At 43.2% G+C, this 26,222-nt stretch overlaps 1 protein-coding gene across 2 annotated transcripts in view; it reads right to left on the bottom strand.

The window, feature by feature from the left end:
• Nucleotides 1–10,144: 10,144 nt before the first annotated feature.
• The window catches only part of SLC44A1 (solute carrier family 44 member 1), a 93,644-nt gene continuing 77,566 nt past the window's right edge, over nucleotides 10,145–26,222 (bottom strand). Inside the window, exons 13-16 of one of the 2 annotated variants that reach the window (XM_074994614.1) lie at nucleotides 24,867–25,004; nucleotides 23,052–23,288; nucleotides 21,397–21,477; nucleotides 10,145–18,470 (exon numbers count right to left, since the gene is read on the bottom strand). In XM_074994614.1, coding sequence (XP_074850715.1) covers nucleotides 18,447–18,470; nucleotides 21,397–21,477; nucleotides 23,052–23,288; nucleotides 24,867–25,004 — 480 coding nt within the window. In that variant the 3' untranslated portion in view covers nucleotides 10,145–18,446. Of the gene's footprint in view, nucleotides 18,471–21,048; nucleotides 21,478–23,051; nucleotides 23,289–24,866; nucleotides 25,005–26,222 lie in introns of those variants that run through there. The other variant, XM_074994613.1, reaches the window with a different exon arrangement.

Raw genomic sequence — 26,222 nt, 5'->3', positions numbered from 1 at the left:
TCAACCTTGATAACAATTTTGGACCTCTGTGCATTATATATTGAGCCTGTTCTGCTAGGGCTGGAGATCTGAAGAAGCGGGTCTGTCCCACGAAAGCTCATTCCCTAATAAATCATTTTGTTAGTCTTTAAAGTGCTACAGGACTGCTGGTTTGTTTTGCGACACTTTTAATGGCTCTGTCTCTCTCTCTCCTCCTGTTACAATACTTTTTTTTCTCTTACTATTTCCTCTCAGTCCTCCTCAGCAGAAATCCTTAGAGCTACTCCTTGCCTCCAAACCTCTTTGCACACAGGCCAGCAGAGGGAGCTGTGAGACCATGACAGTAACAGCTTCTTCCTATACCAGTGGGCTACCCCTGCTTTTGAGGACATCTGCCTAAACTTAGCGAATTTAAAAGCCTGCAATTTTTCATCTCGGCAGGTCACACGCTGGCCCCTTTGACACGTCTCTTTAGTACGTGATGAAAGTGACATGAAATAAATGCATTAGTCCCCCATCAGGAAAACAAAGTAAATGCAAATGCCATTGCACTGTGCTGGGGTCAAGACTTGTCTGTGCAGCGTTCCTAACTGGAATCCATGTGCCTGTTCCTTCTGTTCCTCTGCATCGCTTGAGCAGGTTTTCGGAAGGTGCCCCTGGGGCCTGAGCAATCCCACAAAAACCTGAAGCAAGATGTCCATCGCCAGATTGGAGTGTATGGGAGAATCGCCATTAAACTTCCCTTCTCGTTTAAAAAAGAAACAGGTGGGAGGCACTCATGTCAGTGTGTTTGGGGAGGCAGAGGCAGTACCAGCATGTAGCTTAGCACACAGAAAAGTAACTTTCTTAGCCCTTTTCTGAGTCTGACTGTGCTGGATGCCCAGGGCTGACTCAGGAGCCATTCCACAGATGGATTGCGCTCTTGGCTTGCTATCTCCTTAGCCAGCATGATGCCCACACAAAAGTAGAGCTCCACAGCTGAATACACAACAAGTACTTGCATATGCTGATGCTCAGGTTTCCATAGAAGTGAGGTGACTTGCGAGTGGCCGATCTGAAATAGGTTAGGTTTAAGCTAATTCATGCATAAAGGTTAAAAACAGCCTTGCTCCAGAAGGCTAACTTCATGCCATGTCTTGGAGCACAATAACCTTGGGCATGTTAATATAGGTAACCAAAGGGGATGCTGTATTCTGATAAGCTAAGCAGCACAGGCAAGGACAGAAACAGGAGCCACCAGGTCATGTCCCAGCAAAGCTATTGCAGGGTGAGTGGTGCATTCTCGCCTGATTTTGGACTCAGCCAGTCAAAGCCGAGCTTTTTATCTGCTAACATTGATCGCAGCTTTCATAGGCCCAGGCACAGCTGGCCCGGCGATCAGGTCAGGCATCTGGCCTGCAAGCAACAGGAACCAAATATTGACAACCAGGCCCTTTTGGAATGGAGAAGGGAGTCAGGGGCAGTTAATGACATCAGGGATTCACTGTACAGAAAAGTGCTGAGACCACAGTTGTCCAAGTCTTGGAAAAGAAAGTTTTAAAAACAGAAAGCTGATCACAGCGAACTGGAAACAAAACCCAGCCCTTTGGTGTGAAAGGGGACACTGCAGTGCACCAGACACCCCCCCGGGAACCATCAGGGTTCCTGGTGGTAGAGCCATGGAGCAGGCACTGACACAACCATCTCATCTGCACAGGGGGTTAGCTGTAGTGCTGGCAAAGAGAGATTGTGTGATCAGTCCTAGCATGTGTTCTGGGAAGTCCCTGCTCTTGCCAGTGCCCCCTGCTGCCAGCCATGGTACTGAATGACATCTGTGCAGGGAGTGAGTCTGGCTTGTGTGTAGAGCTTTTGTTGGGCAGGGTTATGACCTAACACTCCCAGCAAGGTGGAATTGGATACCAGTGCTGGATGCACCTTCATAGTGGTCATGTAACTGCCCCCAGTCAGACTCAAACTGGGAGCCACTGGAGCTTAGGGCAGGTACCTCTACAGCTTGAGCTGAAGGCCAGCTGGCTCTCAGCTTAGGCTGTAGAAAACACATTCTTTGTCTGTGAAGTGGTCTTGGTACCATTGCAATGGACAGTTCACCATACATAGGTGTGTGGGTTACAGTCACACTCCACAATTCTTCCAGGGGCAACAGCTCCCTCACTCCCTGCAGTGGTCTGCTGAACAGAATCAGGAACAAGAGGAGGCATTTCCTTTTTAAAGGAACACAGAGTGGAAATATATCAAGCAGCTTCCTGACAAGGGCTTAGTCCAGAGAATAGTCTCAGGGCTTTCATTACTTCCTTTATCGCCTGGGAGAGCCAACACTAACCTGCACAAAGTGCTGAGACGTACTGTCAGGAGCAGTCTTGCAGTGCCAGGATGAATTCAGTGTCCTAAAAGCTCTCAAATGACTTATGAGGTCCTACTGCTTCAGAAAACCCTACTCATTGGATGCCTTTAAAGGATGGATAGTGAATGTTGTTTCATATTCAAAAAAGTCACCTCTACTCAACAGATACAGCCCATGCACCAGGGTAGATAGCACCTCACCATGCCCTTACAATCATGCTAAAATCTTGCGCAGTCCAAGGCTTTAGGCTGGCCACGGTGACCTGTTAGGTCTGATCTAGAGCAAAGCAGTAAACGAGCTGTGACTGGGACAGTGGGGAACACTGCTGCAGTTAGGGCGGCCTGACTTACTAGCTGGAACGTGCTTGGGGTCTAAAGCAGCTGATGTTTGGAATGTTATCTCCACAGTTAGGAAATTCCTAACCCTGAGTTATTAAAAATGGGAAGAAAATAATTGCACCAGAGTAATATGAAGGGTTTTCAGTTGCTGATAATATTTATCATTACTCACATTAATGATCTAGAGTAGTTCCTTGTTTCATTTGAATTCTTAAAATTCACTTTAACTATGAAATTTTGTGCATAGGCCTTGAGCTGGTTCTCTGAACGGGGGAATTTCACTCAGTACACTTGTATTACAGGTAAAATTAGCAGTGAGTCCTGTAGTTAAGGTTGCATAACACTAGCAGTACATCGGGTTAAGGCAGGCTCCTTGGCTCCATGCTGGTCCTGGAAGTGGCTGCCATGTGATCAGAGTCTTTCCTCTAGCTATCACCTCCCATCAGAAGGGAAAGTCTACAGCTCTCTAACCTGTGTAGTAGCTGGCACTCCGTCCTTTAGAAACCAGCCAGTCTGATCCTCCCTGGCTGGGTCTGACCCTTCCTTACCTGTCCAGGTACCAACTCCTTTTAACATTGCCAGTGTGGAGTTAATACTTCCCTCCACAGACAGTCCACGGTGGTTGTCTCTCATCATTTAGGCAGGATCAGCGAACCTCTAATGAGTCAGACTCTATTCTTATTCTCACCCCAAGCAAGTGTACAGTGGTTTTTTCACTGCTCCCGCCCCCATGCACAAGGTGATTTACCCTGGTGGTTTGGGGCATATTGTGGCACCTGATGCTGCAGCCCCTAGTCAAATGAAGGTCTTGCTCCATATCAGTCACTTTCAGGTTTATCTGAGTAAGGGAAGGAGACGACGGCTGCCCGTCGGGTGTATAAATTGTGATTTTAATGATGTGTGGCACCCAGCTGCTACATTAACAGGGCTGCAGAAACGCGAATAAGTGAAGCAGGACGCAACTGCTGTGGATGCAAAAACTAGCATGTATCCTGTGACTGGCTTTGAAGAGCGGTCATGAGCCAGCAGAGACTGTAAACAGAGGCATAATGGTAAATAAACTTCAGTGAAGCCAAGGTTGCATGTTGGAGTGCCTTGTAGATTGGCGTTAAATTGAGTAAATCTCCTGTCAATATAGGTTAGATCACAATGTTCCTTCTTCAGAAGCACGTTCATTTCTTTCACATCAATAGTCTGCTCCAGAAGAAAACTTAATTACTTCTGTGTTTGAAAGGTTAGGTGAATACATGCTCTTTGCATGAGGACCCATGGATTTGTTACATAGAGGTGTGGCTGTGATTCTGTGCTAGAGATAGGCTCAGTTGTTCAGAAAGGTTTTATCTTAACACCAAGTTTGTTTCTCACTTGCCCTTGCTAGTCAAGCCCTTTTTATTTCCTGCCTGACTTGTGATGCAGTGGCTAGCTAATTGGCTCTTTAGTTGGAATAGTTTTAATTCCTGCCAGGTTTTTTTATGATCATGGCATGTTGTGATTACAGAAGCAAGGAAATGATAATAGATGAAGCTGCAAGGAGCCAGAAACTCAATACTGCGCATCCCTTGTCATGAGATTTGCCCTCCGGCTGAACCACAATGACAGTACACAGCTGGCAGGATGGAGCCTGGCACTGGTATTTTGCAGGGTCAATTAACTGTTTCACTCAGCCCAAGGGAGCAGGGTTCGAAATGAACTATAGACTATTTCAGTGCAAAATATTTGTCACTGATACTCAAGAGTCTCTGCTAGCTTTTCAGAACTAGGTGCATACAGAAGGGGGCTTAATTTGCTTAGGCAGTTACCATGTAATTTTGGTGTTAGCTGCACTAGTGTAGCAACTGAATAGTAACAGAGAGGGAGCCGTGCTAGTCTATATACCATCAAAACAAAAAAGCAGTCAACTAGCACTCTAAAGACAACAAAATAATTTATTAGGTGAGCTTTTGTGGGACAGACCCACTTCTTCAGACCATAGCTATACCAGAACAGACTCAATAGTTAAGGCACAGAGAACCAAAACCAGTAATCAAGGTGAACAAATCAGAAAAAAATGATCAAGGTGAGCAAATCAGAGAGTAGAGGGGTGGGGTGTGTGTCAAGAATTAGATTAAGCCAAGCATGCAAACAAGCCCCTATAGTGACTCAGAAGATTCCCATCCCGGTTCAAACCGCGTGTTTATGTGCCGAATTTGAATATCAAAGACAGCTCTGCCGCCTCCCTTTTCAAATAATGGTGCAAAAATTTTTCTTCAGTAACATGCAAACTCTTAAGTCATCAAGAGAATGGCCCACTCCATTAAAATGTTGACTGACTGGTTTGTGGATCTGGAGTGTTTTTATGTCTGTTTTGTGCCCATTAACTCTTTGTCTAAGGGTGTTAGAAGTCCATCCAATATACAAAGTATCTGGGCATTGTTGGCACATGATGGCATATATTGTGTGCCCAGTTTGCACACACACGAATCTGCATAAAGACAGCTTGAAACGAAGGAGCGGGTGAATGAGCAATGCAACGGACAGGCCAGAGAAATGCTCCTTTCCGCTACTTTTTAGGAATATCAGGAACGTCAAGTCTCGTCTTTCCCATTTTTTATTGGAGGACTTCATGGAGATTCAGATGAGGGTTAGATGGATGCATCCTCATCCCTTGATTCAAAGCCTGCCATTACTGAATTTGAACAGAGCCTTTTTGCTTAGAAGTCATGCAAATGCTCCCAATGTTTGGTATTTTCCTACTCCTGCAGTCGGGTGAGTATGTGAGAACCTCTGCTTTTTTTGTTCTAGTTTTTTGTTCTAAGCAAATTTCTAGCCCTCTTGGCTGTGGAGAAAAGCTGGACTACGTCATCATGGAGGAGTCAAAAACTAGAAGGCAAATGAAGGACCCCAATTTTTTTTTTTAACAAATGTTAATTATTATAAGCTAAATTCATGATCTTGGGGAGCTTGATCCATGATCTTGGACTACTTGGTGCTGGCAACAGAGTAGATGTGAACGAAAAATAAAACAGTTCTATATCATGTAACTATCACTTCCATTTTCAATCAGGATTTGCTTTCAAGCTGGCTGCAGCGTACGTCAGGATAAACCAGACCTGCGTTTCTAGTACAGGTTTGCTTCTTATTAATAGGGCAACCCCTCCACACACTTAGGCTTAGTCTACACTAGGCAGGTAAGTCGATTTCAGATACACAATTCTAGCTATGGCAATTGCATAGGTAGAATCGACTTATCTGCAATCAACTTACCTGGCTGTCCTCACTGAGGAAGGTTGACGGGAAAGTTTCTCCCATTGACCTCCCTTACACCTCACCATAGTGAAGAGTACAGGGGTCAACCCCTGATCAGTTGATTTCCTGCATCTCCCCCAAGTGTGGAAAACTGAACATAGATTGATCCTGAGTGGGTCAGTCTTTTGGGTAATGTAGATGTGGCCTTAGTTAACACCCTTTTGTCAGCACTCGTATGACAGTAGAGAAATCAGCATTATGGACCAGAACCTCATTGTGCATTACCACTTTCCTTTTATTTCTGTCATCTGATGCACTTTATATTCTTCAAGTCTTATGTAATTGATCTTTGCTTATACCGAATGCAATAAATTTTATGAAACTCCAACCTTGGGACAGACTTGTGAGCCCAATTCAACTTTCCATGCCCTACACAAAGCATACAACAGAACCCTCTGAGTTGATTTATCCAGCTACCCGAGCAGAGAGTAATCATGTTGGAGACAAATAAATGGCTGAACAGGTATTTCACACTAGAATGGCTTGGACATGAAATCACCTCCTGAGACAGCCACAGTCCCAGAAATAATGACAAAAGGCCCTTCTGTTTAAATTACATTTCTGACAGGTTTGAGACAGCCGAGTTCCCACTTTAAATGCAAAATCCTGGAGGAATAAAAACTCCAGGCAACAAAATATATCTTGAGTATTGGTGGAAGTGGATGAGAGGAGTATGTTTGCATCTCTGCAAATATCAGTCTCAGACATGGGGCCTAAGTCATGCTCCTGCTTTAAATCCAGAGACATCATGGTTGGAACATGAGGGACAGCAAGGATGGCCAGCAGACAAGACACTAGCCTGGAAATCAGCTCTTCTGCACTGCCACGGACTTCCTATATGGCACTGAGTAAAAAACTTAGGGCCAGAGCTGCAAAGGTATTTAGGCACCTAAGTCCCACTGATAAGAGTTTGAAGCTCTGGGCTTTGATGTCTCAGTTCCTCAGCACACAGGCGAACTGTGCAGATCAAATGTTGAAAATTGTGAGGTGCCTCTGGTACTACAGTAACAGAGAGGTAGATCTAAGTCTCTGTATAAACTTAAAATGAGACAAAAGCCTGATTGATGTCAGTAGTCAATGGCACAGAGCCTGATTGCACAGCTTGGTTAATAAGACTAGAAAAAAGAAAAGGTGTCTAGAGAACATAATCACTCTCCTGGTTTTGCTGCTGGGGTTGAATTTCATGGGGAGAAGGGCAGGTTGGCTACAGTGAACAAGTTCTTTGTAAGTCCGACTTTAGTACGGAAAATTGTATATATATTTATTTTGAGGGCACAATAGTCCTGAGACTTTCAGTCTGACGGTAATTCATAAATCCCTGCCTTTTTCAGAAGGTAAAACTAGGGAGATTTTTTTAGAACAAGTGAACGTTTGTCCAGGATGGTCTAAGTATACATCATCTTGTCTCAGAGCTTGGGCAGGACCAGATGACCTCTTGAGGTTCCTTCCAGCTCTATATTTCCATGAGTTCTATTTTCTAACTATACTTTTGTCTTTCCTTTAGTGCCTTCTCAGGGTATCGGATCAACCCATGGACATTCATGAGCTATTCTAAAGGGCCAGATATTTGCAGATTTTAAGCAGTACAGATTTGGGCATGATATTGCCATACCTGCATTATGTCCTTGTTGGTAGTCTCATCAGGATAAGCTTTGTGCCCTGTGGTCTTGACTTGTCAGTGCCAGAGATGATCCCATGTGGGTTGTTTTTCAGACAGTGAGACCCAGAATTAAACACTGATTATTGCCCATATAGCATCCAGGCTGGGGGATTCGGTGTGTGCCACAATGAGGCAGTGGTGTGTGTTGGTGCTTACTCATGTCTTGGCTCTTCGCCTCTAACTTCTCCTGTGTTTCATGTCTCTCTATTCCATATGCTCTCTCTCCCTTCACTTAATCTCTTCCCACTTTTCTCTCTTAGTTTCCTCTTATCCTCTTCTCATTCTTTCCCCAAACTATTTCCCTCTTCTATGCAACTGATATCTCACTCACCTTTCTTCCCTCAGCTTCTGGTTCTGCTCTGTTGTATCATACAACCATCTATTTACCTGCCTGGGTTTCATCTTCTTAACCTCTGACTTCTGCTCCCTATTCTTTCTCTCCCCTCTTCACAGACTTCCCTCTGAGTCTACCTAGGTCAAATCCTAATTCTCCCCTTCATTTCAGGTCTCCTCTTCTGAGAGGCCTTCCCGTTATCCCTGTCCAGATCTTCTCAGGCCCATCCCTGTTGCCTTCCCTTTTCCTCTCACCCCACAGCTGCAAGGCTCTCTTGATTCATAAGCAGGAGTCACTACTATTTCGCCCTGGACAGCGTGGGGGACCTCAAGCAGGATGCTATGGAGTTGAAGCAGACTGGGGAGCCAGCCTTGGTCCTGAAGTCTTTGCACATGTGAAGCTCAACAGGAGAGTTGATTTCTGCCTGACTGCTGTGTGTGCGGCACCCACACACCACTCACCTCTACTGATAGGGAAGGGCAGCACGTGGCCCCCTCTGGCTCCAGGAAGTAACAACCATGAAGCCAAGTTAAGCAGCTTCATTACAAACTGAATGAGAAATTCTGAGCCAGAGGGATGTGGCCTTGGGACACATCAGAAAAATTCCAGCATGGCGAGACATGAGATAAAAACTGATTGTTGTGTGGGGCTGTCTTACCTTTCTGTAGAGCATCAGACATTGTTGGTGTGAGCCCCTGGGACCACACACACAGGATTACAACTGAGGATGTCCTGTCCCCCAGCATCACTTTAAAATGAAATTTCCCAGTTAAAATGGATTAATTTAGGGGTAGTTAGTTCCACCACATGAGGACCCATCTGTATGCAGGAGTCCAGCATTCTGATTGGCTGATCAGTCCTTTATGCCTCCTAATTGTATTTAGTGATTTTTCACAATGGCTTTAACCTCAGCGTCTGAGCTGGCAATGGCTCCCAGTTCAATTAAAGCCTCTGAAGCACTGCCTTTGCAGTAAATAAAGGGTAATACTGGGGAAAACAACGCAGAGCTCTGCATGGCTTGTTATATTCTACTAAGAAAGTGGCAGTGACAAGAGAGGAAATTTACAGCTATCGTGGAAAAAAGGAAGAGACCTCCCTGGTCCCATTGAACTACCCTTTTCGCTGAGGTGCCTGGTTCCTGTAAAAACAAAAAGCAGTCAAGTAGCACTTTAAAGACTAGCAAAATAGTTTATTAGGTGAGCTTTCGTGGGACAGACCCACTTCTTCAGACCATAGCCAGACCAGAACAGACTCAATATTTAAGGCACAGAGAACCAAAATTGAGTCTGTTCTGGTCTGGCTATGGTCTGAAGAAGTGGGCCTGTCCCACGAAAGCTCACCTAATAAATTATTTTGCTAGTCTTTAAAGTGCTACTTGACTGCTTTTTGTTTTGATAGTTTATAGACTAGCACGGCTTCCTCTCTATTACTATGGATCCTGTAAGTTATCTATTATGGGCCTTCCTTCTGCTGATTTCAAAGAACTTAAAATGAGTGTTACATTTACTGCCTCCAGAAGGTAAATGTAGATAAGGAACATTATCCCTATTTTACAGAAGGGAAAATAGAGGCACAGACTCACTCCAGGCCACACAACAGGCTATAGTAGAGAAAACAGATTTCCTGGCTCCCAGTCCAGTTTCCTATCCACAGGGTTAGGCTGCCTCTTTTCACCCCCATCCTTTCTACATCATTTTTCCTCTTAGGCTTTGATCCTAAAAAGGGTTAAAAGCGTACCATGAAACACCAAGTAAAGCACACGTGTAAAGCACAGCAGAACTGCGTCTTGGGTTGTGGGGCAAGGCCCACATCATTGTACATGTACAGCACCTAACACAACAGAATATAGACCCTCTGAGAGGTCCAGATGCTATTGTGAGTAGTAACGAGGTATTATAGTGAGGAGCCCAGTGCATTGCTAAGCCTGAGGGCATGCTCATGAACACTTGCTTGAAAATGTGTTATTTCAGACGGGCTGGACAGACATCTGAACATTTTCCCCCCACGTAAGGAGAAAGTGTGTATGTGTAAAACACACAAGGATTAACATTTTAAAATCCAAGTGGGGAAAGGTCAAAGTGGACCCTCAGGGAAGCTTAATCCAGACCCGAGTCTGCCCAGCAAACCCAGTCCCACTTCACTACCCATCCACCTGCCAGGGAAAGCATCTTAGCAGCCAACAGAATAGCCATGAAAAAATCTTTCCTAGAAAACTTTATTCTGATACATAAAAAAATTCTATACATTTGTTAGACTAAAATACAGTTTGCATCAGTATTCTGCCACAGTCAGGTTACACAGAAAATCTAGTATTAGATCAGCACTGTTAATTTCCCTTCCCTCCACCATTTACAATTTTCATCACGACACATTCAGGTTCTCAGACGACAGTGAACAGCATCACGTTAACTAGTTTTATTCCAAAAGGAGGTGGCACTCCATTGGAAAGAAGCGCACTTCTTAGTAATTGGACCAGCAAGATGCAACATCAATTGCTAATAAACTCCATGGGTTTGATTCCCTTATTAGAAGAAAGTGGGATTTGAACTGGGATGACCTAGCAGTTAACGACTGCCACAATGGCCTCGGCGAGTGTGTAAGCCATGTTTGGTCAGTAAAACCTGCATTCCCAAACAGAGTTTGGCTTCCTCCCTTTTTCAGGGTCAAACACTATCAGCAGTACAGTCCAAACAGGACAAAAATACCACCCCTCTGCTGACAGACAGCCACATCTTCCTTATTGCCTGGTTGCCCGAAAGAGCATATAAAAGGAAAACCAACACTGGCCACACTCTGCAATGGTACATGTGCTTCCTGAGCCACTAAGTCTCTGAACTGCGGGCTGACCTATATCCTTTGTGCCCATGAAACTGAGCTCTTACAGCTCCAGTCAACCTTTATCAATGCCTCGCTAGCCTACAGAAGCAGTAAACTTCTCTTTACTGTTCTGTTTCAAGGGCCAACCAGTTTGCTCAGGTAGTGGAGGAAGATTAAGGCAGGCCCCTTGCCATTGTGAGGGTGTGCACCAATGGGTTAGTTGCAGCAAGACGAGTACGCCTCTTACGGTTGTCATCAGCTGCTAGGCAGGATTCCAAGACACACCCTGGGCCCAGGCGGCCCCCTTCCATGTACAGGAAGGTGGATGTAGGCAGGAGCTGTGTGCTGCGAAACCCCACGTTAGCTATGGTGCAGAGCACACACTGCTTGGCTTTGAGGAAGGAAACTGGAGACTATTGGAGAGGAAGGAGGTAGTAAAGTTGTGGATCTGGGCCACACACAGGTCTCATCCACTCCTGTCCTGGAGACACGTTCCCTCTCAACTACCTACCTTCTACCATCACTCTCAGAGTGAAGCCAAGGCAAGACTTGCTGACTGCTATTTTCACGGGGGGGAGTGGACACTGGTGAGGGCCAGATCCTTAGCTGGTGTCAGTCAGCACAATGCTGCAGTGTCGAGAGCTACATCTACACCAGCTATGGATTGGGCCCTGTAAGAATGAGTGTTAGAATGTGTAAGTGCAGTACTACCTTTGGCGAGCCTCCCCTTTCCGCCTGCCTTAGTTGCTCCCAAACCCCATCACGCCCTTAAGATTAAAACACAGACAGTACCAGTCATCCAGTTCCTTACCTGCTACAAATCAGGGTAATTACTGACAGCCCTGCTGGAGCAAGATATATACCCTAATGTAGTGTGGCCCAAGAGTTGCAGCTGGGGTGAGCTCAAGACCCATCTCAAACCCTGAGCACATCACCCCAGGCAACCAGTGAGTCTCAAGTCTTTTTGAGAGTCCTGTGGCACCTTATAGACTAACATATTTTGCAGCAGAAGCTTTCGTGGGCAAAGACCCACTTCATCAGATGCATGAGTAGTGGGGTTTCAGAGAATTTAAAAAAGGGGGTCTTCAGTCAAGGGGAGGGCGCGAGCTGACAAGGTCTATTCAGTCAGGGTGGATGTGGCCCATTATTGGCAGTTAACGTGGAGTTGTGAACATCAAGAGAGGAGAAAGTCAGTTCAGTCGGGGATGTGGCCCATTGTCAGTTGCTAATGTGGAGGTGTGAACATCTACCTCTCTGAATCTTTTCGAGGACAGGAACGCTTCCTGATGAAATAGCTGGGCTAGGGTATGTCTGCCTTTTTCTAGCCTGTCTCTCAGCTCCTCTTTCCTAGGGATCCAGCTGGTGCAATAGCTAAGCCATTTGAAGTGTAACTCAAGAGCTGTGGTTGGGAAGGAATTATTCCCCAGCCAGACTGGCAGAGACCCCTTCCTTTGCAACACAGGAGATTTTGTTGAAACAAGAGGAAACAGTGAATTCTGATGAATGTGAAGTCTTTAAATCAAGATTTGAGGACTGCAGACACTCAGCCAGAGCATTATTGTAACAAGTCCATTACAAAGAGAGCTGCCTTCAGAATGCCTGGAAGGAAAGAAGCAAGCAAGAACCACTCAGATTTGTTTGATAGTGACCAGGTCACCAGGAGAGAGATGTGTAGGTCTATCCCCCACCTGTCTAAGGAGAAGGAGAAAGGGACTGCTTCTGCTAGCACTGTGCATAAGGGCACAAGCCCCTTTGACTGCACTGGGAGCAGTCCAAGCCTGTGATCTTGGAGTTGTTGATAAATATGCATAACCCCAGTGCAACAGGCATAGGCTGACTACTCAGCTCCGAGCAAAGTGTGAACTGCTGACCAGCTCCTCCCCTGCACCACCGCCTTTGCACAGGTGTCTAAGATATGAGGATTGGAGGCTTCTTTTTAGTGCTCATGGCAACTTCCACGACTCTGGTTAGGAATGTAACTTCACAGGGAAGAGACCTTGTCAATTACCTCTTTGGCCTTCTTCTGCTGCGTCGTTCTCCTAACTTACACTTGGGCTCTCACTCTCCCAGGACAGATCTAGCCAATCCCAGCGTTATAGCAAGTGATGTATTTTTGCATAAGAGCAAAGGCGGATAATGGAAGGAAGAGTGGAACTCCCTCCAACTTTCAACAGGAATTGAGTTCGGAAGTCTTCTGAGAGCATTAGCAAAACATATTTTCACCTGCCCAGAGAAGCACTGTTTCATCTTGTTCAAGTTAATATCCTCATCACCTAGATGCAAGCATTGCTGCGGGGAAAAAAAGAAAATCCTTAAGGTAATTTAAAGTTGTCTACTGCTTGTAATTTCATCTGTTTATGTCTTCCATCAAATACTTCAGAGGTCAAAACAAGCTTGGAATTTATTTAAAGCATTGCAGTTCAGTTTTCAGGCCTGGCAGTGGTTCTACTGGAACCTTGCAGTAGTCGTAGGTCTCTATTAAGGTACTTTTTTCTTTAACAGATTTTCTATCTACTATTTTTTACAGGATTTTGGCAGATTCACGATGGAAATTCCAGAAAAGTCTGTTCTAATTCCTCTGAAATTTCCTATTAAGAAAATGTAGATGTAGAGCATTATAATTTGCCTGATTTTTCCTTTGAGGAAAACTCTTGCCCAAAGGGTTTTAATCGTTCAAAAGCTATTTCATTCTTTAAAGAGAATGTTAGATGGCTAAATCCATTTAAAAATAATTTGAGTCAAACAGCTTAATGTTAATAGAAAAATATTCTCCTGCCATGTTGAAGTTAATCTTTGCAGCACTGTGGTAGACCAACCGTGCTCCACATTTCCACAACACATCCCAGGCTCCAAACAAAAAAAAGTTGAAACTCCAGCTTTCTCTATCCATAAAGGAAAGCAGCTTGAGAATACAAGTGCTAGACAACACATGAAACCCTTCCTACTCTCTGCCCACAAGGCAATAACAAACAGCAAGTGTTAATATATTGTTTTAAAAATATAGTTTAAAACTGACAACCTGATGTCTTTGTTATCAGAGAATGCACAATGTTTCAAACAATTCTGTTAGTTTTACAGCTGGGTTTGGGAATATGGCATTGAAAAACTATAGGCGTTGCTCAGCCGTAATGTAGCTCAGGGTCTCACTAACACTTTGTGAAACGGATGCTTAGATTTTGGAAAACAGTGATTGCATAAGCATAGCCCAAGACTTTCAAAACTGGGCCCTTAAAATTAGATACCCACTCTTTGATCTCATCCATAGTACTACTTACATGACCACTACGTAATACAAGGTACAATATGCATAAAGACCAGAATGATCACTGTTTGGTGATTACATACTATACAAAAATCTGCTATCTGCACCTTACTTGGAATTGACAACATACGTTCATAGAATAGTTGTAACTGTTCAGAGTAAGCCATTAAAGTGCATGTCATGAGTGCACATTCAAAAGAAAAATCCCGGAGGATTGTTTGGTAGAACATTTGACTCAGCTGGGACTCTGGTTTCTAACACTCTACATCGAGAGAGGCATCTTGTTGCAAAGGGGTTGCTTATTGTGGGAAAAGCCCTTTCAAAAGACAGCTATTCCCAGCAGAGGGGATTATACAGAAACTACTGGAGAAGCCCTAGCCTAGCAGTTCAGGAAATGGGGCCCATCACCAGATTTCCCAGGTGGCAGAGAGTCCCAATTAGGTGCTTCTTCCCTTCTTGGTCACACCAACAAGACTCACTTGAGCTACAGAGCCAAATGAAAGCAGTGCATAAAACACAGCCCTGCCACAGGGCATGCTAGGGTGCAACCCTCGGAATCAAACTAAGAAGAGGGGCCGGGCTCCATTTTGATTTGTTTGCATCACATGCTTACAGGCTAGCTGTGGAGCAGCGCTGAGATCTCGGGGTTGGTGGTGGTGGTGGTGGTGTCTCCTCCCAGACTAGGTGAGTGCAATGGCTGCTACTGCTGTGAAGAAGTGGAGAAGGTCTCAGACAGGAGGTTAAGTGGCTCAGAACAAAGGGGTGGGGAAGCACCATAAATCACCCCATTCAGCCTAGGTGATCTCTTCGCCTTAGGGAAGCAAGGAATGCCCGTGGCACAAGCTGAGGTCAGTGGGGCAAAGGGGAGATGGCACTAAGCCACTTGGTGCTCCTATGCTGAAAGGGAAATACAGAAATGAAAGCCTTTTCCATAAGTGAATGAGGGTTTGTCTACAGTTACTGGGAGGCCAGCGCTGAGGCTCTTAATCTCCCAAAGGTCAATTTAGCGGGTCTTACGAAGACCCGTTAAATCAAGCACTGATCATTCTCTCTTCGACTCCAGTACTGCAGCAGAAGAGGAAGAGTAACAGAAGTCGACAGGCAAGTTTCTCCCATCCACCCACTGCAGTGAAGATGTAATACAATTTATGGTACATCGACTCCAGCTATGGTATTCACAGAGCTTGGGTTGCCTACATTCGGTTGATAGTGCACACCTGCTCTGAGTGTATTCTCCTTGTGGCCAGCACACTGTCCTCAAGGAACAGGGAAAGGCAAGAAGGGCCAGACACTCCTTGGTCTCCACCAGAAGTGCAGAGGACAAGTCTTCTGGTCTTTCAACCCCAGCCAACAAACTTGCTGCATTAGGGGCTACAATCCAAATGTGCTGTCTTTCACCTGCCTGAATCTTTAACCCTTCTTGCTTATGCAGAATTGTTAACCTTCAAAAGTATGCTAAGGAGCTGGCTCCCCCAGCTTTACCCTTCTCAGCCACCCACTTGCCAGAAGTACTGTCCATCACAGCAGGGAATGGCAGCACTGACACTAGCCTTGATAACCAGATCAGAAGAAGTGTCTAAATCCTTTATCACTAGCAGTGCCCAGGGTCTCAACTGCCACATGTAGATGTCACTGCAGGAGACATCACAGTCCCACTATCCACATTATCAGGATAAGCAAAGCTCTGCAAGCAACTTTCTCTGCAGACTTCTTTTCCAGCTCTCTCTCCATAGACAAAAAGTGGGACTAGAAAGGAAGAGAGCAGCTTGTAGGCTGCTGCAAAAGTAATTTGCAAAGAGCATCCAAAACACTGAAGAGCCACTAGAAAGCCTGCATGGGAAAGGAATGCTTTTGAAGAGCCAGGGCATCAGTGATAATTCAGTAAGGCATGGCTCTGTGCTGTAACAGAAAAGCTGGGCATGCTGTACATACACTAAAGAATAGTGCACTTGAATTTTATAATGATTGATAACCTTGAAAATTACAGCTACCCATACAAAAGCGTTGTCCATAACTTCTACACGCTGTGATAATAAAACCAATTTATTTGTAAAACAGACCCTGTTATAAAAATGGTGCACAGGCAAGTTATACAAAAATACAAAATCTGTTTCCAGTTCCAGTTGTAAGTTAACGGAAAAGCATCCCTCCGCAAGAGCTTCCAAGGAGCAGAGAATCTGAAGCTGTGGAACTTGTCCTGGCAGGAATCTGATGTTAGGTCATCAAATGAGCAGAATCCAAGCCTCCCGTTTGAGCCCATCATGTGATGTCTTCAGAAACAGGATGTAAACTGCAGTTCCTGTGGAGCAGCTAGGTACATGACCAATCCTTTTCTTAGCTTTGGAACCCAGCTTCTAAGATCCTGCTGAGCCAGGATATAACTAGCTGCCAAACCCCACCGATGTGTGCAAGTAGTGTGTGTCCAAACAGCTGAGCCATTGCATTTTTGGCCACTGATGCAGAAGAAACTCCTTCCGTGCACAGATTAAGGCTGCTCTAATATCTCCTAGAGGTCCCGACAGATATATATATATTTGTGTATATATATATATATATATATATATATATATAAATTTACATTGACAGACAGAACCAGTGCACCAATTAAAATCCCAGACTAAAGCCCTGATCCAGTTAATGCTTACACAGGTGGTAACTTGATTTGAATAAATACTTCCTTGAACAAAGTTATACAGCTGCGTAAGTGTTTGCAGGACAGAGCCTAAGCCAGTTTTCCCCTTCAAAGAACTACAGTTTATTTATATTCAGAATGTTTGGTTTGTGTTATGAAAAGGGTAAATCCTTTTATTTATTCTGATTTTTATTGCAAGACGTCTGAAAAAATTGAAGTATCAAATGACTTATAGAAAGAAAACCGAAATTGTTAGTTACCACCGGAACTGTTAAGAGCACTCATTAATTACAAAAATACAGGATGCTTTTTACCTTCGGCAGCAGTTAAAAGGTCTGATCCTTTGAAAGGAAGCACGTGAGCAAACAGTTGCTGATAAAAGCCAGGTGGCATTAATCATATGCTTCTCCACACATCCCTCTTTAATCCATTTGCAAAGCTTAGCTGGAAGGGCTGCTCTCTTTCAAAAGATTTTCTTGTATGGAGTGAACAAACCATTGAGGCATTATTTATTCTTACAGAGCTTGTATTTAGTGCAATAATTTTAAAAATTCTGCTCTGAAATATTTAATTTACATTAACAAAAATAGTTTTCTTAAAAAATTGTAACAAAAAGGAGGATATAGCATGAACAGATCATGAATTCTTAGCAAATACACTAAGCATTTACCATTACAATAAGCTGAACAATGGAATATTAGCATTCATATCTGGTAAGCTTCAGTAATGAAAATTTTTAAACACTCAAGAATAAAAATGAGCAAGTTCTCTTATGGTTACTGGATAACTTTAGATACCATGGCAGTGTCATTTCCCAAGAAATGTTTATCTACCCTTTCCTGTTTTACCCATCTGCTACAGTACATACAAATATGAATGAGAAAACAGCCACGGCCTGGCCATTTACACTTCCCAAACCCTTCTGGAGTTAAATAAAAACAACGTACAGTACTCTTTGTACAGTTTCTCTCCCTGTGTCCAGCATCCTTACCTCTAGTCATGAATGAATCATGAGGAGTATGGCTAAGGCTGAGTTTTAATGACCAGTTTATTCAACTGCTCGTTTGCAAAGAATCCATACCCTTCAAAGGAGGCTTACTGAAGTGCAAAGGAGGCTACTGAACTTAAAGGGAAAAATAAATCAAAATGGAAAACAGTTGCATATAAAACTCATCCTTTCCCATGTTCTAGTTTTCGTTTCGTAGGAATGCAGGGGCTCCCACATCTAAATACCTGAGGAGTTGGTTATTTCGACATCTGAAATTTATAAATAAAACTGAATGTGTAAACCCATTTGGCCCCATTGGGGTGGTGGGTACAATGACTGACTACAGATGAGTTACTATGACTCTCATTGAAACCCTTTTTAAAACACCTACAATTTTAATTAATTGGTTTTAAAAATCTGAAGCACTTCCCTGGACCTTACCGATGTATTTGAGTTTATATATAAAATCCTAAATGAGTTGATTTAAACAAAATTCTTGATTATACTTCAATTTTGAGGGACATAGATACTCTAACCAATAGTCTTGATTTAATATTTTTAAATAACTTATTCCTCCTCTAGACTGTATCTTAATCAGATAAGAATCTTAACATTTCCATGACCACAATGATTAAAAAAATAGAACAATGATAAAGTTGCTTGTAAAAGCCACCCGTATGAAAAGAGTACATGTTTCACAAAAATAATCATTAAAAAAAGTATTAAATCCCTGTTCCTTTTCTGATTTTGGCTGCTTATTTATAGATATTGTTTTGGAATGTCAATGGGTTCCATAATGGCTGGCTAGTTTCAAGATGAACTTGCTCCAGAGGCCTAGAAAACAAAGTCATACAGTAGAGTCTTAGACAAATGTCAAAGGACAACTGAAGAAGTTGATCCAATAGGATCACTACAAATAGTCAAGTTTGAAAAGCTTATTCTTGAACCTAGGCAGTCTCTCCAGAAAGGACAACTCTGAAATGTTTCCACTCAGATATTTATAAAGCATAATTCTTGTTATCTCAACTAATCCACATTCTGGAAAGATTCCCTCTGCCTTATAAATGAGGGAACTAAGGCAAAGCAGTAAAAGCCCAAACTCCTAAAAGTGGCCTTTAATTTTTGGGTACTCAACTTCAGGAACAGAAGAAAAGCTGGACCAGATCAGAATTGTAGCCCATCTTGTGCAGTCCCCTCTCTGACAGTGGCCTTCAGAGACAGGTGCAACAAACATCACAGTAGGCAGATGTGTGATAATCCATCCTTCATGAAGGTTTTTATCCTGCTCTATAACAGGGATTGGCTTCAACCCAGAAGCAAGAAGTTTTAGATCCTTTCCAAAATGGCAGCATTAACTATTAGAGATCTGGATGTTCTTGTTATCCATATTAGTGTTCAAGTCCTGTGCAATTTTCCAGACTCCATGCAGCTGAAACTGGGCACCCAAAATTGGAAGCCACATCGTAATATATGGCCCCATGATTTGCCCAAGGCATCACAGTTAGTATTAGAACTAGAAATACGATGTCGGAGTTCCTGCCTTCCTGACCTACACTCACACCATCTCTCAAACAATGCCTGGAAGGGACTAAAAGACATTTCAAAACATGAGTGGCATAAAATTAGATTCTAAACATGAGGCCTGATTTCCCAGGGTGCTGAGCATGTGTAGTCCCCTCTGAAAGTGTGCCAGTGTGAATACTCAGCCTGCCTTTTCACAGGTGGTACTTATGGGGCTACTCAAATATGGCTGAGGAACCAACCTTTAAGCAACTGGGGCTGAAAGCACAGAACCGACAGCCTTTAGCATCTCAAACCAGCAGTGTGCAACAGCTGTAAGGTGGATGTTGTAAGGACACTACTTGAAGTAAATCAGCACACTGACTTGGGAGTTGAGTAAAAGGGTTAGGTTAGGACCTTCAATGCTTTCCAAAGGATTTGGACACCTATTTCCCTCTCATATGAATGGGAGCTGTACATAACCTTAGACAGATCTGAAAATCCCAGCAATAGCTTCTACTGTTCGCTTAACTGGAATGACCCCTCAAAAACCAAAACAGTAGATCATACGTATGAAAAAAACGTCTTGCTCTACATTTAGAAATACAACAGCACTTACGTTTAAACAAATACTTAAAGGGTGCACCTGCACTTGGAACTAACTTTGAAGTTAACTTTGAAGTTAGGCACTATATCGAAGTAGCCAGTAGAGAGTCTACACACATTTTTCCCTTATTTCAAAGTTAACTTTGAAGTAGGGAGCCCAACTTTGAAGTCCTTACTCCATTCCTGGGCGTGGAGTAGTGCCCTACTTCAAAGTGCGTGTGTAGTAAGCAACTTAAAAGTTATTTTTGTAGAGTAGACACAGCCTAAGGTGGAGAAAGGTCAGCTGTGGCTAAAATACTGGCTTTCCAAAAGACTGCACAAGGGAAGATGAAGTAAACCATAGAGGTCACAGTAAGTGAGCCAAACCACTGCCACTGGACTAAGTGTCTATATGCTGTGGAAGTTGTGCATTGGAATTCTTTTGCCCTATGCTAAAGGTGACGACTGGAACCAGCTCTCAGTAGCCATAATAATGAAAGACTATTTCCAGTCTAGGTGGATATGCTGGAACTGACTACATAAATAAACTCAGCGTAACACTCCTCACAGCTACAGAGGTTACCAGAGCAGGAAGTCAATCTTTATAGGTCAAATGCCAGCACAGCCTGGCTTCATAAATGCCCTATTAAAAAGGATTTTCTACGATACGGAAATCTATTTGGATTTCAATACATTTCATGGTTTAAAAGCGTTACTACTTATTGTTAAGAGGAATCAACTTAAACCCACTATACCCTATGTCAGGTACCAACATAACAGAAAATTATGTTCTAGTGTGAGTATCAACAGGATCAGCTCTAACGAGTTCGGTCATACCTGCCCATAGCCTGGCTCCCAGTTCTCCAAGTCCCAAGCTCACCTTGCAAGACGCGTAACTCCAATATTTGTATTAGTTACAGATGTTCCTTATTAGAGGATACTTAAACATGCAGTGCCTTTCAAATAGGCACAGTGTAAGTGAAAACAGGTGGTGTGTAAGACTTCAGAAGCATAAGTGATGCATTGTCCCTGTATCTGACAATGTGAGATGGAAATAGAGAGCCAAGAGACAGCAACATAAATAGTTAGCAATAAAACCAAACAACTGGGAGAAATGTTATTTTAAGCAAGCTGAAAGGATTCACTGTATCCAATCCCTTGCCACAGTTCACTGTCATTTGGTGTGACCCAGAAGCACACTGCCCCATTGTTCTTGTTCAGCTCAGAAATGTCCTGCAGGGTTTTACATGGAACACAAACTTAACAATTTAGTTCACCGAAGGAAAGAGGATGAAGTTGGGCTATTCTGGTAATTAATTATGCTCCCCCCACCCCACGGATCTTACAAAATAAGACGACTGTGTTTGGTATTTCCCACCTAGCATGTTTTGGGCACTACTGCAATACCAAGCCTAATTCAGTTGATTCTTCCACTGTGCATCTATTTCACAAGGTACAGTTCCTTTCAGCTTACTTTTACAGGAGATGGTCTCAGCTGTGACAAAAACTCCGCCATCCAGGTGATAGGCAAGCTCACAAACAGAAAAAGCAGAACGTCTTGAGTGATACAAAGAACAAAAACTTCCCCTGAAGAAGTGCAGTCAGTAAAGACAGAGAGGGAGAGGAAGTAAAAGTGAAATTCTTGGAGGATGGCCACCTCCTCACCTGCACCTACCATTGGTTTTAGCTCTCTGCCTTCAGCTCCACCTCCCCTGCCAGCTTCTTTCATTGATTTTCTGCTGTTCTCCACGAACTCCTGCAAAGTAAGGCAAGTGACTTAATGTTTCTTCCTCTGGTTGTAGACTGCAGTACAGCCAGGCAACGTACAAACCTATGGACTCCATATAAAATTCCCTGTCATCACAAAATAATACCTGTTCTGCCCTAAAAAGTGAACACAAAAGCAAGAGAGATCATCTTGCTTCATCTCTTACCCTTTGGCACTCAGATTTCTCATTTAGGATCAAAAGATCCTTATAGATAGTATTAACTACCCTCCTGCATAACCTATCACATTTACCATCCCTGGGTTCCACATTCTGATGACTGGCACAAAATAAATACAGGCTCCATCCATTATAGTCTGTTCCAGTGAACACAGTATGTAGTATTACAACTCTTTCACGCTGTTGTAATAGAAAAAATATATACTTCTAGCAATGCCTTCTAGCTTTCCTTCATCCCTCAAAACTATTCCTCATCCAGAGTTTCACCAGGAGATCCTCCCCAACCCCCTGGCCCACAACCTGGTGGACACGGCCTTTCCCATTTGTTATAACATCAACATGGAAACAACCAGTGTATTAGACCTGCTATATGAGCAGATACGCTCGCATTCTGTAGAATTTCCATTCTTTTTATTGTAAGTGTGCAAGCATCACGTAGGGTTTTTTAAATAAGTTCCATGCCTCTAGTACTCTGCATCTATTGCATCCCTTTGTTGCTTACAATTCTGTGGCCAATCAGAATATTGATTCTCCGCATACATACACAACGCGATCTTTCTAGATGTCACGTGCTAGAGTATAGCTATTGATCTTACAAAATTACACGTGCTAAGTATTCAAAAATCAGAACGTTAAGAATAACTGAATTTGAGGCTGTCTGTCTCTAGTTTATACATAAGAATATATTCCACACAAAGTGAGGAATGGACTCCAAGTCTGCTATGCAAGGATCTTTGCACTGAATTCAGTCTAAGGCTGGTTTTAAGAGGATTTTTACTTCCCTTTTACATGTGTGGGGGAGAGGAAGGAACATATTATTAAGAAACTAAGGCAGTGTCTCCACTACTGCTTATGTCAGCAAAACACATGCCATTCAGGGGTGTGGGAAAAAAGACTCACCCCATGCAATGTAAGTTCGGCTGGCATAAATGGTAGTGTGCCTAGATTCTCTTGCCACTCATTGGGGTGGTTTAATTATGTTAATGGGAAAGCACTCTCTCATTAGCATACATCTCTCACGTAGCCACTCAGAGAGCTGCAGCCACTGCTGCAAGGTCTCTAGTGTAGTCATAACCTAATTGTCACAGGGACTACTTCATGCCTGTCGAACGAAGTGCTAATATCAACTTGAGCTCAGAGACACACTCCAGGGAAGGGTTGTCTGCGCAGATGTTGAAGGAGTGGTAACAAGTCTGATCTGTTGGCCTGGGTAACAAACCCCCGACCCTGGGCCTCATTCTTTTCTCTGTAACCAAGAGAAAGGTCTCCAAAAATGGTTGACCCTGGAATTTTTGTGCTGAATAGTAACAGACGCTTGCATTAAAGCATTTACAGATAGTAGACTTCTGCTGGTTCAAGGGAGTGGGGAGGAAAACTAACCTACCATGAGAACTTTATCCATGTAGAATTCTCTACCAGGGCTTCCATCATTGTATTTTGTATCAATGGCAAAACATAAGAAGAGGACATCCACGACCATTTCATAAATCGACAGGAAGCAATGAGCAACCAGAAAAGCAAAGAGGCAGACGATGATGAGAGGCAGCACCCACACTGTGTAATCCCGCTGGTAGTTCAGCAGCATAACTCCCGCCAAGCCTGTGCAGCAAACAATCAGGACCTGAAGCAAAGAAAACAAAGACAACAATGATTGCAGAAGGCATTTGGATTGTCATATATCTGCACATACACATTTTATACTCACAGGTATAGGAGACCTGGATGATAAAGTGGCACTAACTCCACCACAAGATACTAAATGCTGCCTAAACCCCATGTGCCCCTTGATCCAGCCAGAGTTGTTTTCAATGCTGTGCCTGCACAGAGAATAATTTTAGCCCCTTGACACCCAAAAGTTGTCACCCAAGTAAATACAAAGCTGCCGCCCCTCACCCATTGTTCCAGAAAGAAAAGGATGCCCTAGAACGAAGAACTGAACTCGTGTTGTCATTTTTTTCAAATGATAAACTCCTCATAGCAGCAACCATTCCTAGGTCTGTATTTTGTGCAGAAGATTAATATAAGCAGCACCACCAACTAATATGCTGTATAAAAATTTTGCTCGCAGAGCCACACTTAACCAAAATATTCCATCAGCTTCTTCCAGCCCCTCCTATTTGCAACAAGAAGGCTGCCAAGATTATGTAGTGCACAAAGGCCCCACTGTAAACAAAGCCTTATTTCTAACTCTGATTGTAACAACAGAGTTTTATGGTATGTTTTAACATACCGTTCAGGCAGCGTGGAGCTAACACTGCAGTCTGTAGTCTTTACTGCTTATTTAAGCATTACTGCCATCCTCCTGTTCACCCAAAAATTTGAAAGTCTTTTTTTTCCATGAAGATATCGACTACTCCAGAGAACTAAACTGTGCACTTTGATGCCCCCAAGGAATCTGCATCTTCATTATGAACTCACTCCCATTGCACTCTATTGATTTGTTTATGTACTGGATTAGAAAACCACACTATGAGTTCAGCCCATCGTAATGTGACTTAATGAAAGGAGAGGCGTGTACAAAGATGGACAGTTCATTCCTGAAAAAAAAATGCAATGCTGACTGGTACTTGTGGGGCTACAGCTGATACCTGTTTAGTAAATAAGGACACAGCTCAGGTATAACAATTTCCTGGGTTCTGTTTTTTCATACAGAATACAAAATTGAGCTGCAGTAACAGTTCTTGGTAATCTTTATGTCTTAGAACATAGTTGGTATCAACCCTTCTTTCTTTATTTCATAACACCCAATTCCTAGGGCTGGTTGAAACTGTCTGAATTTCTTTCTGAAGGAAAAGTGGAGCTTTGATTAAACATGTTGTTAGAGGGAGTGTGTCTTCTTGCCTTAAGTTTTAGGTTTTATATTGGAGAAACCAAAAACTTCTGGCTATTTTTCAGGTTTCAGTTGCCAAAGGAATTGAGAACGAGGCTGTTTTTGTTGACAAGAAATTGGGATTTTCAGCTGCACCTTTGCAACATGACCAGCTTTATCCATCATCAGGCAGAGATTCTTTTGCACTTCCTTTCTCTGCTCAGTTCCCTCTAAATTAGGCTCCTGCTAAGAAGCAGCAGGACAGGATGGGTCACAGCAGCAGGCAGTGTGAAAAGAAGAGCTCAAAGGCACACTGTAGCTGGAGTGCAAGCGGAGGGAGGGTTTCTGATAGCAAGCAGACCTGTTCCAACCAATACATCTTAGGCATACCTTTCCCAGAAACAGCATGAAGTCTCCAACTGTGTTTATGGCAGCCACTCGCAGAGCATTCTCCACTAGAATGACAAAGGCATCCTTTGCTGAGGTGCAGAAGTTGGTGCTGTTGATAGCTGTGGCTGTATATGCATTCTTGGGAAAAGCAAAACAGGATTTAATCACAGGCATACTGTCCCCTCTCCTTCACCATTCCCCAGAGCTCTAGTTCAACATATATCTTAGAGGCCCTACTGAAAAATCACCTGCTATGGCACCCATAATTTCTCCTCCCATCCTCTTCCACATGAGAAAGCACAATGTCATGTGACACCAGATTTAATAAGAGATTTTTAAAAGGTATAAATCTAATCAAGAAATACTGAGGACTGAGTAACACGATGCTCACTTTCAAGAGAATCAGCTCCATCTAGGAATTAAGGAGGAAAGGAACTGTGTAATTAAAAATCCCATCAGCGTTTACTGCTGATTTCATAAACAAAAACAGTAGGCAAAGATTTGTGCTGACTTTTGAGCCAGTCACTGCTCACCTTGATGCTCCTAAACCAAGTTCCCCCAGGGCAACTGCTGAATCAAATGATAGGGAATAACCATTTTTCCACCTGCTTTGCTCTTCCTTGTCACATACTTATCAGTTTCATACCACAATGCTAACTGAGAAAGAATTGGAATCTTGCTGCAGGAATGACATGACTACCAAGTTAACCAGCTGGCAAAAAAATACCTCTCTCTCTCCCAGGACATAAAATAGACTAGGGGCAGGGGGGTTGTGTGTTTCAGGGAAGTTGCCTTCTAGATGTTGGAAGAGAAAGCATTTCTAAATCTGTCCAGAATTACTGAAATAAGTCAAAGGTAACGAAGACAATTTCCAATAATTACTGGCTTCATTAATGATCGTAGAGACAATTAAAAATCAAGACTTGATAAAGGCAGGATAAGACTACGCCCAGGCTTCAACTTTATGGAATGATGTACGGCTTTGCCTGGGAGTTGCATCACAACTCTAGAAATCAAGCTCTGAGTAAGACAGCTTCCAAAAATGGGTCTACAAGGAGCACAAGTTCTGGGCAACGCACTTGCTTACAAAGGTAGCCGGGTTCACAATCATGTAGGCTTGTGAAATCAAAGGAGGAGCTCCATTATAAACAAGGTTCATATCAAATTTGAGGAACAAACTGAACAACAGTAAGAACTAACTGCAGCACAGCTCTCCCAGAAGGAAGCAGACAGAACTAAACAAGCCATCACAATTCACAGTCCTCATCCCATTTTAAGATAAGACACTGATTCACTGAAGCTGGGAGGTGTAATTCTCAGCTCAGATGCATGTACCAGTGACAGCTCTGCTTGATG

Source organism: Carettochelys insculpta, chromosome 5, assembly GCF_033958435.1.
Source record: "Carettochelys insculpta isolate YL-2023 chromosome 5, ASM3395843v1, whole genome shotgun sequence".
Taxonomy (NCBI): Eukaryota; Metazoa; Chordata; order Testudines; family Carettochelyidae; genus Carettochelys; species Carettochelys insculpta.
Note: the sequence above shows the minus strand (reverse complement) of the source record. Positions and strands in the feature narration are given on the sequence as shown.